Source organism: Microtus pennsylvanicus, chromosome 4, assembly GCF_037038515.1.
Source record: "Microtus pennsylvanicus isolate mMicPen1 chromosome 4, mMicPen1.hap1, whole genome shotgun sequence".
Classification (NCBI taxonomy): domain Eukaryota; kingdom Metazoa; phylum Chordata; class Mammalia; order Rodentia; family Cricetidae; genus Microtus; species Microtus pennsylvanicus.
In genome coordinates this window covers 138,599,980-138,615,334 of record NC_134582.1, presented here as the reverse complement: position 1 = coordinate 138,615,334, position 15,355 = coordinate 138,599,980, and the positions used below count along the sequence as shown (strand labels likewise).

At 43.8% G+C, this 15,355-nt stretch overlaps 1 protein-coding gene across 1 annotated transcript in view; it reads right to left on the bottom strand.

Annotated features, from left to right (window-relative positions):
- Gpr158 (G protein-coupled receptor 158) overlaps positions 1-4,631 on the bottom strand; it is a 352,600-nt gene extending 347,969 nt beyond the window's left edge. Inside the window, exon 1 of the mRNA XM_075970642.1 lies at positions 2,654-4,631. Within this exon, the coding sequence (XP_075826757.1) occupies positions 2,654-3,555 (902 nt within the window). The 5' untranslated portion in view covers positions 3,556-4,631. The remainder of the gene's footprint in view (positions 1-2,653) is intronic.
- Positions 4,632-15,355: the final 10,724 nt, after the last annotated feature.

Sequence of the window (15,355 nt, the reverse complement as noted above, 5' to 3'; positions counted from 1 at the left end):
CCCTTCTCTTGTCTAGTTCAGCCTCCCTTTCCTTTCTTTTTCTTCTTTCTCCCCCTCTCCTCTCCCCTTCTTTCATTCCCTCTCTCTTCCCTTTCCTTTGGTATTAGGTAGACCCACCTGATCCCTTGAATAGTTCTTCTAGCTCCTTCAGAGACCATCTTTTTGTGTCTTCAACACAGGTTTAAAATGTAGAGTAGTACATCTATGGAGTAGATGGCACTCACTGGAACAGATTCTACTCTTTGTGGATGTCCTGAGCCAGACCAACTTCTGTAGGCAGCCAGGCACACAAGGACTGGCTCTGTACCTTAGCTGAAGAACATACTGGTGACTATGAAAGCACTTACAGAAACTAACTTTTACTGGGCATAGTCAAGGAATGTGTAGTTCTCACAAACTTGGAGCCTTTTGCATCTTCAGCCTTTCCCCTTGGCTGGCTGAAAGACTGAGTACATTGAGACAATATATTTTTCCTGATCATAAGAGAAAAGAGTCTAAGGGCTGGTGGTGGAATCAGTAGTAGAACCCTTGTCTAGTATATATTGTGCCCCAGGTTACATCCCCAACATGTGGGGAGTTTGAATAAAAAAGACAGAGAGAGAGAGAGAGAAAGAGAGAGAGAGAGCGCTAGACAAAGGGAGACAGAGAGGAGGAAAGAAGAACAGAAAGGGAGAAGAGAGAGAACAATTCTAAAACAAGAAGGTCTTCCTTCTGGTCCCACGTCTGATCCTTGGAAACATTCTCATTCATATGCATTAGCTGCTGGTTCACTAAGTCATCCCCATGAAGCAGGGTTTCACATACTGGGGAAAAGCAAAAGTGGGCTTTCATCTTGGCTCCTCTATTTAATGTCTGTGTCATCGTCCACGAAGTGTAGCCCCTCTATTTTAGATTCCTTTGCTGAAAAGTAGAGAAAAAAGTAATACACAACTCTGAAGACTCCTGGGAAAAGTCAAGACAGTTCTAGCAAGCCGTTAACTCAGAACCTAATACCAAAGGAAAGGGAAGAAAGAGGGAATGAAAGAAGGGGAGAGGAGAGGGGGAGAAAGAAGAAAAAGAAAGGAAAGGGAGGCTGATCCTTAGACTCTCTGGAAAGGATCATCTAAAAGCTCCGGTTTAGTGGCTATAGGCAGCATCCACTGAACTCTTTTCTGGGAAAATGCCGTGGCAAGGATTCAAAACTGGTCTGAGCCCTTATGAAGAGGATCCTGAAAGCATCAGGAGGAAATGAGATTATCCTGAAAGTGGGAAAGTTGCTGCAGTTTAAGATAAGATCTTTTAAAAAGCCATAAACACACATAGGGGGTCATGTAGAATCAAAGAAGCAGGGGGGGGTCTTCAGTGATGCCCTTTCAAGTGTTGCTGGTGTAGAGGCTACAGAATTTTAAGGCTGTATAATTCCCTAGAGGCAACCCTTTTCAATTCTCTCTCTTTGTAGATAAGGACCTGAGGCCCAAAGAGGTTAAACAATACACTTCTATAGTAAAGGGTAATGCCAAGACAAGCTTCTTAAGGTCACTGATTGCCCTGCCTTGCTTGTCCTGGTGTGTTTTGGCATGTCAGCATCCTGTCCCTGAAGTACTAAAGCAAAAGTACATAAAATCATACATATATATACACACACATACACAATCACACAAACATTTTCTTGATTTTTACAAGTCCCCCAAAAATTAAATGAAAAATGAAAAATAAATAAAAGAAACTCCAATCCCCCTTCCCTTCTTTCTAGTTTCCCATCGGAAGCCCTGTGAGATCCCATTCACTTGCAATTTTCTTCAAGACCATCTCTGGAGTTTCTCCTCTTTCCTTTTTGTTCCTTCTTTGCATTCATTCCTAAAAGGCTGTTTCTAGAAGTTCCTTGCCATGAGGTTGAGGGACAACAGAGCTAATTTGCAAATGCTAGTTTTCCTCCAATGCCATAGGGCGAGATGCTTATGTTTCTTCCCAGTCTTCTGTTTGGGTAGAACTGACTGATTCCTCCCTCCCCAACACTAGTGGAGAACCTTCAGATGTGCCTAACAGAACGGGAGGAGGAAGATACAGGGGAAGGAAAGCCGATGACTAGGAGAGGGAGAGAAGCCAATAGGAGCACTCTGACCAAATTGCCAAGTCTGGATCCTGGAGACGGCTCTACTGCCGGAGTGACTCAGTGCTGAGTGGCCAGAACTGCCCAGGGGATGCACAGGTTTAATTACACGCTCTGGTAGCTGACTAACAGCAGGCTCGCGCTCCAGACTACACTCATAGGAAGTGGGCAGAGGCTACCCCAAAGTGGCAGATGCAAGGAATTCTCACTCCCTGCGTCTTGCTTAATTTGTTCTTCCTCTCATCTGATTTTCTCCACTTTGCCTGATAGGCGCATCCAAGCTCCCCCAAAGTTCGGGGATACCACCCTTGTGGTCTGGGAAGATTAAAGTCAAGTGTTACCTTTCCCGTACACCAGGGAAAAACCCTCCCAAGAGTACCTGAAGCAGACAGACCCGGGCATTTCCCACCCCTCTGCACATGAGCCTGCCTGGGCATCCTTTAGCCTGAGGCTCTGTTCCAAGGCTGGAGACTTAAGTATCACCGAAAGACAAGTGTGCTTTCCCAGAGTGCCCACTTGCAAAACCAAAGGAAAACTGCTTGTACCCTTTTCCCCTCTCCCTACCTGAATTCCGGGACTAGGTTAGGCTGAAGCCCATAGAAGGCAGCGGAGAGAGTGACCAGCCAACCCGGCTTGTAACTCCCGTTCTCGCACTCCAGATAAGGTGGAGACCACTTGACGTGGCTCCTGTCTCCTCCGAGTCCATCCCTTCGCCGCCAGCTGTGACCCAGGCCCCGTGGCCCCTGATTGGAGCCGCGGCGGTGCAAGTGGGGCTTCCACTTTCGCCGAAGCCCGTGGAACCACTCGGTTTCCAGAGTGGCATTGGCCAAGTGGTGAGCGGAGGAGGACAGGTCCTGGAGCAGGATGCGACTCTCCTCGCGGGTGGCCTGGAGGAAGACCTGCGGGACGGGCGTGGACAGCGACTCGGTGCTGAAGGTGATGGCTGCCCGGGAGATGCTGGGCTCACCCTCCAGGAGACTCCGCACCAGAGCCTGGTACCACTGTAAGTCATCCTGTACGGTCTGCTCCCGAGACTTATTGCTCTGCAGCATCATGTTGAGGAAGTTGATGGCGTGTGTCAGAGTGTCCAGCGCCCCGTGCAAGGAGGGATGGGAGCTAGCTAGGGTCGTCGACTTCCCAGGCAGGCCAGCCAACTCGTAGCGCCCGGAGCAATTGGCTCGCTTCAGCTGGTGGAAGTCCCCGGTGTAGAGGTAAGAGGCCACGTCCATGGGCACCTCCTCGGCTAGTTTCTGTGCCAAGATGGTGCCGTCTGTGGAGCGGCTCCAGGGAGTAGAGGGGTCCAGGGCAGAGGTTCGCGCCAGCTGTTGACCATGCTGCTTCCCCCTCAGGGTCTTCTCTCGAGGGGAATCCGGCCATCCCGGGGGGTCAAGGCTGGCGCCAACAGCTCCCAATCCCAGATGAGCGAGCAGGAGGCAGAAGAGTAAAGAGTAAGCCATGACTCCCATCTATCTAGCACAGAAGAAAGGAGGTAACCGGAGGAGTCACTTTGTAAATGTTGGTCTCCAAATTATCACCAGTAAGACTTTTACTGGGGGAGGGGTTGTCTTCCTCCTTCTCCAGGTGGCGCTCAGTGCAGATGGACTTTAAAATAAGAATGTTTAGAAATTGGCCCAGCTCGCTCAGCTGCCGTAATAGACCAAATCACCTGTGGCAATGCTGGCTGCGCCCGCTCCACAGTGGGTCGGGTCGGGATTACGCACCTCGCAGCCTTGAGCCAAACAGGTTACATCCCCAGCAGCTATAGTTAGCCCGCTTACGTCTTTCTGTTCAGCCGCTTTCACCGCCGCTCTCATTGAGGTGTGTTCAAGAGCTGCTGCTGCTGATGCTGCTGCTGATGCTGCCACTGCGGCCGCCGAAGACGTTGTTCCATCATCTCACCCTTGGCAGGTCGTTCCCGCCTCCCGGCTCTGGCCCCTCCTGGACCCCTTCTCCGAGAGATGCAAGCGCGCACACAGACAGGCGCCGCGAGCGCAGCGGCGAGTCCCAAGGAGCCAGGGTTTTCTTTGAAGACGTTCGTGTCTCTGGAGTCCAGACAGCCAGGCAGCTGGTTAAGTGGAGCCTTTAGGTTTGGCCACAAACCACACCGCTGCCTCTCCCTGCTCTCAGTTGAAACCAGTTTAAAGAGACAGCTTGGCCGCAACCAAACCCTTGTAGGGCGGCTTCAAGTCGTCTTGTGCCCTGTTTGGTCGGCGCCTCTGTCAATCAGCTGACTGCCATTTGTTGGCTGGGGCGGGAGCTGTCCAGTGCTGAACCCGAGGCGCACTGAGGAGGCGGAGGAGGAGGCGGCGGCGCGGGTGCTTTCACCCACTCGTGTTCCCTGATGACTCGGAAACCTGCAGGGGTGGCAAGAAGTGGGCGGAAAGGAGGGGAGAAGCGGCGCTTTCGGTGGCTGAGAGCGAAGGAAACTTGGACGTACTGAGAAGGAGGAGGCTGTTGGCATCTTGCTTGCTTAGTTAAATCAGCCCTTTCTTTTGCCTGGAAAAGAGGGAGAAGGGAGTAGTTTTCATTTCTGACCGAAACTGGGGGGTTGGAGAGAACGTAGGATGGAAACGTGTCCTTCTCAGCATCTGCTCATTTTTTAGGCAAATGATCAAATTCCCTTTCTTGTTGTCGGTTAAGGAAATGATTAAACCTGGCTTGCTGAGGATGGTCTTAACTGTGAGAGAGTAATGGAGACATCTACTGGCTGAGCTTCAAGGAAAAATAAATGTCATATTAAAGGAACCTCTTCCTTGGGACCAGAATGGAAGGGAACCTGTGAAAATAAAGATGTGTAGAGAAGGAGCGTGACCGAAAAGTTCATGTTGTAGACTGTGAGAGAGCCAATCTGTGTTGTGTGGATACAAAGTCACTGTCCGTGAGTTACTAGAACTGATGAATAACAACTCAGACTTCAGAGAAGGGCTGAATAGGTGTGACAGCTCCTCAAACAATTGACAGGGCTGCTAAGTCACCCAACTGTATTACTTGAAGACTCCCATAGCATTTGAGAGTGTGTCTTACACTCTGATAATGGGTGAATAGTACAGAGACCTATTTTACTGTACATGTCTGCAGTTTCAAATTCCTTGAGCCACATGGAAAAAGTTCCAGGTTCATTTTAGCCCCCAATTCACAAAACGTCACTCATGGCATTCCAAAAAAGTACTGCTTAGATTTACTGCGCTGTGTCATTTTGCTCTAATGAGAAAATACCTCAGTCTGTTCTGTGTTTCTGTCACAATAGACTGATGTGTAAAAAAAAATGTTCATTTAGCTCTTAGTTTTTCACACTGGGTAGTCTCTGATTTGGGGGACTGGTAATGAATGGCCTTCTGGATACATGAGAACACGGAAGACAGTATGATGCTCAGGAGTAGATTGGAGAGAGAAGTCATTTGGCCCAATAAGAAACACGCATCAAGGGAAGAACCAAACTGGCTTTTTTTATGGCAACCTTGTTTCCCAAAACCCTACCCATTCTCAGTGTCCATCATTAGTCCATTAGAGAGAGGGAGGTCCCACCTCTTAATGTTTCCACTGCAGACAAAGCTTCCAATGAAGTGCACCATCCAGGTCACATAATAGCAACAGCTAAGTGCTAGGATGTGGGAGACAAAGCACCAAAACTCTCTACCACAATCGTGGCAGTACTTTGAACATCCAAGCTGACACACGGGAAGCTCTCAATATAGACTTGGTAATTAATGAATGAACAAGAAGGTGGTGAATCCAATTATTCCTTTCTCATGAGGAAAGTTCTGTGATCTAGGGATGAAGGCTTTTGGAACAGGACTTAGCAGCCAGCTTTCTCAACTGCCCTATGTTATTTCCAAGTGAATTTTTATAGTTATGAAAAGAATAGTTATTCTTCTTGTATTTGTTTATACATAGATTCTGTGTTCATATATGTCCTAGTTAGCGGTGCTATTGCTATGATGAAACACCGTGACCAAACAAGTTGGGAATGAAAGAATTTATTTATTTGACTTACACTTCCACATCATTGTCCTTCATCAAAAGTAGCCAGGACAGGAACTCAAAAAGGGCAGGAACAGCCGGGCAGTAGTGGCGCAGGCCTCTAATCCCAGCAGAGGCAGGCGGATCTCTGTGAGGTCAAGGTCAGCCTCTTCTTCTAGAGCTAGTTCCAGGACAGGCACCAATACTACAGAGAGAAACCTTGTCATGAAAAAAAAAAAACCCAAGGTGGGAGAGGGGCAGGAATGTGGAGGCCGTGGAGGAATGAGGCTTACTGGCTTGTTTTCTGTTGTTTGCTCAGCCTGCTTTCTTAGGACTTTCAGCTCAGGGGTGGCCCCACCCACAAGGGTCTGGCCCATCCCCTATCAGTCACTAATTAAGAATATGCCCTATAGGCATGCATATAACCCAATCTTATGGAAGTATTTTCTCAGCTGAGGCTCCCTCCTTTTAGTGACTATCATAATATTTGATTTTGCTTAAATTTTGCTTTACAACATATGCTCCTATGCTAAGTAGAAATAATTCTAATTTAATAGTCTGTTACAGCACATGAAGCAATAATTACAGATTCACTGTTGAATTTATCTTGTTATACTCTTTTTTTGTACCTATTCAACTAAGGACTAAAGTGTAATTTCCTCATTGAGTATTAGAAAACTGGTAAAAACTTGTCTAAAATTCTTTACATTTTTACTGTATATAACTTAAAATGAAGCAATTTTTCATTAGTTGCACCTTTATACAATTAATTCAATGGCCCAGACTAATCAAAAGACCTAGCATTGGTTTAAAGAAATGTTTTGGGGGCTAAGGAGATGACTTTGCAGTTAGGAACACTGGGTGTTCTTCAAAAGCTCCAGGCTCATTTCTGAGCATCTACACATCCCACAACCACCTGTACTCCAGTTCTAGGGATCTGGCGCCCTCTTCTGATCTCTGCCAGGATCAGTTATGCTCAGGATGCACACACATACATGCAGACAAAAAGCACTTACACTTGGGTACATAAAATAAAATAAATCTTTAAAAATTATAAATATTAATATTACGGTTTAGCTATGTGTGGAGGTGTGTGTGTGCAAAGAATCCTAGCATATGTGGCATCAAGCAGAAGTATCACATTTCAGACCAGTCTGTGCTACAGAGCAAACCTTATCTCAAAAACCCAACGGCTGGGGATGGAGTTGAGAGATTGAGTCCTTGCCTCACATGCCCAAGACTCTAGATTTGATACCAACATTTCAAAAAACATAACTTAAGAGAAAATGTAAAATTATTGCCAACAGTATATATGATTTGGCCCAATGTGTCAAAATTATTATTTTTATTATTTTAATAAGTAAACAATATAAAATTACCAACACTTTCTCTAACAACTTCTAATATCGTGTGTATCCTATATTCATAGAATCTGGCATTTCGCACTAGCCTCATTAAGTTGCCTATCACTAGAAACCACCATGAAGCACAGATCTAGAAAACAGTACATTGTGGTTCAAAACACTGTAGAAAAATCTAGGTCCCAACAAGAGAAGATCATTCAGATTCACATACTCTGGAATTGGTCCATTCGATAGATCTGGTCAAGGTGACTGAACAGAAAGACAGTCCTGTGTTTTATTATCCATTGGCAAAGTAAATAATCCCCCCAAAACATTCGTTAGGAACCAAGATTTAAAAAAAAAAAAAACACTCTCAGAAGGCAAAACCTCAACCAGCTCACATAAAAGGTTCAAAATGAGTTGAGTTCAGTAAATGTTTAGTTAACTTCTACTAACTACCAAGCCTGGAACTGAATTAAAACGGGTGCAACATCTGCTTTTCCAGCCGTCATGCTCAAATGGGTGCAAGCCAGCAAAGAAACAAGGCAATTACATACGGCGATGAGGACCATGAAGAAAATACACACTGTGCAGTGATAAAGACCAGAAGGTATGGAGTCAGGTAGCTTCTTGTATGACGAGATAAACAGAAATAAGGAGCAAGGGGAGGTGACAATTGAGCTGACCCATGAAAAATAAGGAGGGACTTACTATATATATATATATATATATATATATATATATATATATATATATATATATATATATTTACAGTAGTAAAGTAACTAAGTATAAGAGGAGAAACACCTTGTCCCACTAGAAAGCAGGGTATGAAGGCACCATGACTACAAACTCTCTCCTTAACAAGGCTGAGGGATAGAGGACAAGACCCTGCATTTGGCTAAAGTTCATGTGTCCTACAAAAACCCTCAACAATAGAGACAAAAGGAAAATCACTTTATAGGAAAATTAAGTCAGTAAATGCGTGTGGTATGAATGTCTCCCTCCCCAGTTACATGAATATAATTTGTAGGTGGAGATTTGTAGGTAAATATCCCTGTACATGCCTCAAAATTAAGAAGTTGTCTAAATGCACATTAATATTGCATGGGAGTTTGACTGTTATTGAACCATAGATACCGAACTTAGAGATGCAGTGTGATAAGTCATTTTCATCACAATCTGAAAAGCCAATCAAATTGAGAACGAGTTTTCATTCATGAGACAGCAATATGTAATTAAGTTACAAGTTATTCATTGTCAGTTCATGATTCATCACTAGTTTTAAGAAAGACCTAAAGGTTAAGAGCCCTTGCTGCTCTTCCAGAGGACCAGAGTTTGGTTCTCAGAACCTATATCAGGAAGCTTACAACTACCTTTAAGTATAGCTCCAGAAGATCCAATGATGTTTGCTTCTGACATACATGAGCTCCTCACACATGTGGCATCCACACTTGCATGCACACACACATACACACATAGAGAGAGAAAGAGAGAGCAAGAAGGGGGGGGGAAGGATTAAAAATACTAAAACAGAAGTCTTTAAAAGGTAGTACAAACTTGGCACATCTTTTGGTGAAAGGAATTGAAGGAACTTAAAACAGAGTGACATCAGGCTTTACAGGAGCAGTAGAGGTGGGCATGTTTTTTCACGTTTGAATAACTCTGCTAAGTCATTCTTAAAAGGAAGAATTAGGAAGCCAGATATAATGAAAGGACTTTAAATTGACAGCTGGGAGACCCAGTTCTGACTGGCTTTTCCTTTATCTAATCATGTGACTCACAATTTCCTCAGTTTGGGAGCTTTGCCTCATCTCTAAAGTGGAGCGATGTAGCAGAAACATTTCTACAGCTGAGCAGTTGCAGCTGAACGACAAATAATGTGGCTGGATATATTTCCAGGAATTCATTGTTCTTAATAATCCATGATTTACAAGGCAGATACTATTTTTAAATAAGTAATGCTGAGTCTTAGTAAATAAAGTAGCATGACCCCAATAAAATTTTCAGATAAAACTGTAGAGACACAGCAGTCTCTCAATATAACACAAACTGAGAGATGGACTGCCTCTGCCCGTCTTGCTGAGAGTCCCTATTTCCTTAAACACTTCCTATACTTGGGTCTCATTTGCTCATTTGCAAAATGATGATTACAGTCTTTGTGATCTAAGACTAGTGGTTTTGAAATTTCTGCATGAAAAAGTGTCACTAGAGAGTTCTTATCTTGTGGGTCTGGGCAAGACTTGAGGGCCTGCATTTTAATAACGTAAGTAGTTCTAATGCAAATGCTTCATTGAGTGCTGATACTGCCTCGAGCCATGGAAAATCATTGTAAAATACAGGAAGAAAGATCTGGGAAACCTAACTCCTGGTGATGAACTGAGAAGAAAATGAAACCAGCATAGAATATCATTATTATCATCATTACAGTCATTGTAGGGTGTTCACAGAGTGGCCAAGTCTTGTCCTAAGGATTTTACATAATTTAGCCCATTTAATCTTCATTACAACAATATGAATTCAGTGCTGTTGCATTTTACAGGCAGGAAACAATAACAACAGGAAAATGAATTGCCCTAAGTAATATAGCCATCTGGCTCCAAATGTCGGGCTTTTAATCACTAGACCAGTTGTTCTCAATTGTTAGTAAGCAGTGGGCTCACCTGAAATGCCTTTAAAAGCACAGACGAGTGATCTCACTCCCCAGATGTCTGTTTTGGTGGTGCTGGAATGGAGCTGAGAACCAGCACTCGGAGCTCTTTCCAAAGTTGTTCTGGTACTGCTGGTCCAGGGGACCATTTTGGAAATCACTGTCCTGTACCACACCTGTCACCATTATAGCCTTTATGTTCTGTGCTTCTTACTTTGCTCACCACTCTGCAAACTGCTTGATGTAAAGGTCTTAGAGGAGGAAGATTCTGTTTTGGCTCATGGTTTCAGAAGGATCAGTCCATCACAAGAGGAATGGCTGAAAGACCCTCGACGAGGATCTCTTTTAGGGAGGAGACCTCCCCAACGCCAAGGAACAGGCCTAGATGGCACGGATGCAAATCGCAAGAGGTTTATTGAGAAAACACAGGTACCTGCAGGCAGCAAGTCTTTCGGAGGACTTGCGCGCCTGCAGACTGGGGGGAGGTCTTTTTATAGGGAAGAGCAAAAAGCAAGTTTACAGAAGCAAAAGCGTGGTTATGGGTTGACCGGAATGAGGCGGGGGCATGAATGGTTTCCTCTCTCAGCATGGATGCCTGGCAACAATCATCCTGTTCCTATCTTATAGCTAACCTGCTTTGTTGACATCCTATCTTATTGACATCTTGCCTTGCAATCTTCCTATCTCTATCTCCTGCTCTCTCAGGCACATGGGATGTTCTTACGGGAGCCGGCTGGCTGCTGATCTGGAGAGGTTTTTTAAAAGCAAACAGGATGTTCCCCCGGGAGCATGCTAGCTATGGGTTTTGAGGAGGGGGTCTGTATGGTCTTTCATGGGAAAGCAGAACAGAGCAGTCCACTTCATGGCAATCAGGAAGCAGAGAGAGGTGCATGCAGAAGAGAGCCACACCAAGATGTCAGCCCGCGATATGGTTACTTTCTCTAACTGGGACTCACCTCCAGCCTTTTATACTTTCTCAAAAATAATAGGATACTATGAAGGACTTACAACATCCAATAAACCACTCTCCTATTGATCTATTGCCCCCTGGAAGCACCCTCAGGGAAGTCCAGAAATGTACTTATGAGATCGCTTAGGCATTTTTTTAATGTGCTCAAGTTGACAGAAAAGAATATTAGGTGTGCTAGTCTTCTGTGCATTTTTACACAGGAAAAGCAGAAAGTTAAAGTTAGAAAAAAAGATGCTGGAAATCTAAGAAAAAAGAAAGAAAGGGAAAAGAGAGAGAGAGAGAGAAAGGGAGAAGGGAATACATCTCGTCAGCCTATTTTCAACTCAGAAAGCTGACTGTAGATGCTTATGTTTTTCAGTTAGCAGTTTGTTCTCATCTGCCTCCAGTTTGCCCTTAAATCTCTGCCACCCGGTCAACCTCCCTCCCTCCTAACATCTCTTCCCTGTGTTGTCTCCTCCGCTTTTCTCAGTGAAGGCCAAGACTTGGGATCCTCTCCCATTCCCACTGAAGTGTGTTATTTAAAAAGAAAAATAAGCCACCAAGCACAGCACTAACTGCAGAGTGACTCCAGCTTCTGCACTTTGATCCAAGCTTACACCTTGCACTTCCTTTAAGATGTCGGTAACCCTGAAAACCCCTAAAGACCTATCCAAACACAGGGGAAGAACTCATCGGGAAAATGACATTTGGGTAGGAAAATCCTGAACGTACTAAAACCAAGCATTTACCCAGTTTTTACCAGTATGATCCATGACACTAACCTCACACTCAATAGCACAGGGAAAGAAAAGTACAATAGTCAAAAAAAAAAAAAACCTGAAAGACCCCCATGCCCATGTACTATGTTAAACTTTGCTGAAATTCAGCTGGGCGCCTCAGCTCAGCCGATGCTAAAACTGGATATCTATGGGTTGCAGACTCACTGACTAGGCTAAGGAGAGAGACAGAGTGCTATATCTAGCTTTCTGGTTTTTCAGGACTAAGGAGAAGGGATACTCCACCCCCCCCCCAAGATATCCTATCTAAACTGTCAATTCGCTGCAGGGTGTTTTATCTGTCTTTATGGTTTTTCGGGGAAATTCAAGAATAGACATGGGGCCCTTCCCAGGATGAGCTAAGCCCACCAATTTGAGAGCCAATGAAATGCTTGTACTATACTACCCTCTTATGTAATCATTTTTCCCTATAAATATGGCTGTTTGAATTTGCCCAGTGTGTGCAGTTGGCGTAAGCTACTGTTACACCCACAGACACCTGTGTAATCAATAAAGACACCTCTTCCTGATTGCATCTGTTGGCCTGAATTATTGAGTCTGAGGGATTTCTCCCACCACCCTTGAGAACGAGGGTTTTTCAAAACCAACTTGTGAAAATCCATGCCAATGACTGACCCCTTTTCCCATTAGGAAATAAGAATTGTCCCCAAAATAATTAAAATAAAGTTTATAAAATAAATAAATTGTAAACGGTGGGAGGAGTTTGTGGATAGGGAGAGATAGAAGTAAATTAGTTTTTCTTTGCTCAGTTTTGCTTGCCTCAGCTGGTAAGGAAACTGCTTGTCTGACATAACCATCTGCACTCAGCTCTCAGTGTTTCTATCAGCATGGCACGTCGAGCATGAGCGTGATTAATTACATCATAGTCAGGTGATGAGCATGGTCAGTTACATCATAGTCAGGTGATGAGCATGATAATGACATCATAGTCAGGTGGGACTTGGTATTCCACCTTAAACCCAGGACAGCTGATGTGTTAGTATCTTTCGTGATGCTGTGACAACATAATATAAATAATGTTTTAAAAAATCATCTTGGCCCATGGCTTGAGAGATTAGTTTGTGGTCATTTGATTCCATGTTTCTGGGTCTGTAGTGCCATCACAGTAAGAAAGCATGTGAGAGACATTACCAAACCCATAGCAGAAGGCAGAGACAGATGCCAAGAGGTGGGAGACAATTATATCCTTCATACCCCAAGGTACCTAATTTCCTCTAAGCCCCACTTCCAACTTTTTACCTTGTTCCAACAATGCCATCACATTTTTTTGTCTTTTTTTTTTATTTTATTTTTTAGCCTGTATGTATTATCTATGTGAGGTTGCTGTATCCTGGAGTTACAGACAGTTATAAGCTGTCAATGTGGGTGCTGGGAATTAAACCCGGGTCCTCTAGAAGAGCAGTCAGTGCTCTTAACCACTGAGCTATCTCTCCAGCCCCAATGCCATCACATTTTATAATTTCATCATAGGATTAATCCATTGATAGGGACAGAACATATACAATCTAATCACTTTGGCAACAAAGACCCCTCTATATGTGAGCCTGTGAGGGAATATTTCATTTCTAAATAATCATGGTTAAGAACTGCCTATAAGATATATGTGTATCATATTTAAACAATGAAAATTCCTCATTCTTGAAGAGCAATTACTTAAAAAGCAATGTGGATGAAACAGAATGCATCCGATGGGGGGAATGAGAATCAAATAATCCAACAACACTACCTCTGAATAGAGTATACTAAGGTTTTTCTTTATTAAAAGGGTAACTCATGAATCACAACAAGGAAATATGAATGGGCTCTGACATTCAGGTGTTGCGCACAGGAAGAAAAAGGGCCAAGCGAGTGGAAATGCAGCTTTTTGTCACCCAAAAGCTATGCCCAACCTAGTCCAGTCTCTCAAAGGTCATTGGCTGAAGGAGGTTCCCCATCATGTGGATAAATCTGGAGGACATTGTTTTTCAGGCCTGATTCTTGACAGCACAAGACAGGACAAGCACAATAGGAAAAAAAAAAAAGACTTGTAAAAATCTGAGCCAATAACTGACTCTTTTTCTCATCATGAAATAAGAATGGCTCCAGAAAATTAAAATAAAATTTACAAAATAAATAAACACTTTGTAAATGGTGGGGGGAGTTTGTGAATAAGGAGAGATGAACTCATGGTCTCACATTATACGTGTTGTTTTCAGAACATACCTTTGCAAGGTCAATAGGATCAGATGGGGTCATGTGGAATCAGGCCTTCTTATGTGACTGATGTCTTAGTAAGAAAAGGAGGAGAGACTCATGTTAACATCCTCACTGTGTCTTCATTCAACATCCTGCAACACCTTGAGACTGCAGGTTCCGACCAGCAATCTGGACACACTTGACACGGCCACCCAGGCTTCACCACCACCAGAGGTGTAAACCTTTATCCTTGATTACTTATCCCATTTTCAGTATTCAGTTATAGCAACAGAAAACATTCTAAAACACCAAAAACTGGTCTCCCAAGCCCAGTCTTCATTGTCTGGTATTCGTTTTGTGAGAATTTTTTTCACCCTACCTCTTCTCCATTACGTTTCAAGAAGTCTGCAGATCTAACCAGGCTTATCCTAACAAAGTTGACCTGTCTGCATTCTTAGTAGCTGATTCTGCCTACTGAGGAATCATCTGGAAGCACCTACCTCCTCTCCGTTAAAACGTTTTCCCATCATCAACTCTCAAACACTTCTCCACATGTGAGATGTGAGTGACTACGTGCATGGAAAGACGCTCTGCCTCATCAGCCACAGGGGAAAACCACAGTGAGAGACTTCACCTTACACTTGCAGGAGGAGCTACTACAAATAAGGTAGATAATAGCAAATGCTGATAGAGACGTGGAGAACCAGGGACCTTCGTATGTGAGGAGGCACAACCTATCTAGAAAACAAATATATCTCAGAATGTTAGACAAAACCTACCGTATGACCCAAATGTGGATGCCTGGTGCATAAGGATGCCCCAGAAGAAAAACAAATGTGGAAGAAAACACGGACCATACAGGCTATGAAAAGGATGAGGCTTGGTCTGTCCAGAAACAGCGAATGACCATGTGAATGGAGCTGTAGAGAGAGGTGTCGAGGAGTCAGTGTTATGGTGACTATGGAAGGCACTGGAAGATGTAGACAGTACTGACGAAAGTCCCGGGCTGCTGCTAACCTGGAGGAGGAGAAGCGCCATCTAGGGCTCAGGAAGACATGATGGTTTTCTCAGAAGGCAGCATGATGAAGTAAAGAAGGCAATATTACAAATTACACATCAGGGCTGTAATTTTCTGGTAATGACTGTTACCCACCCATACCCTCTGCCTTAGGATGTCTTAATATAGGAATAATGTTAATATGGGAAACAATTTCTGCAACTCCATCTAGAAACAAAGTCCTAATTGAATGATTTTTCACATATTTATATAAAAGTATTCCTATATCAATTGGAAAAAATGAACAGAACTCACAAATTTCCAGCAGAAGTATACATAGCCAGTAAGCAATAAGCTAGGGACAGGATTTTCAGCCTCATTCCTGAGTGGAAGCA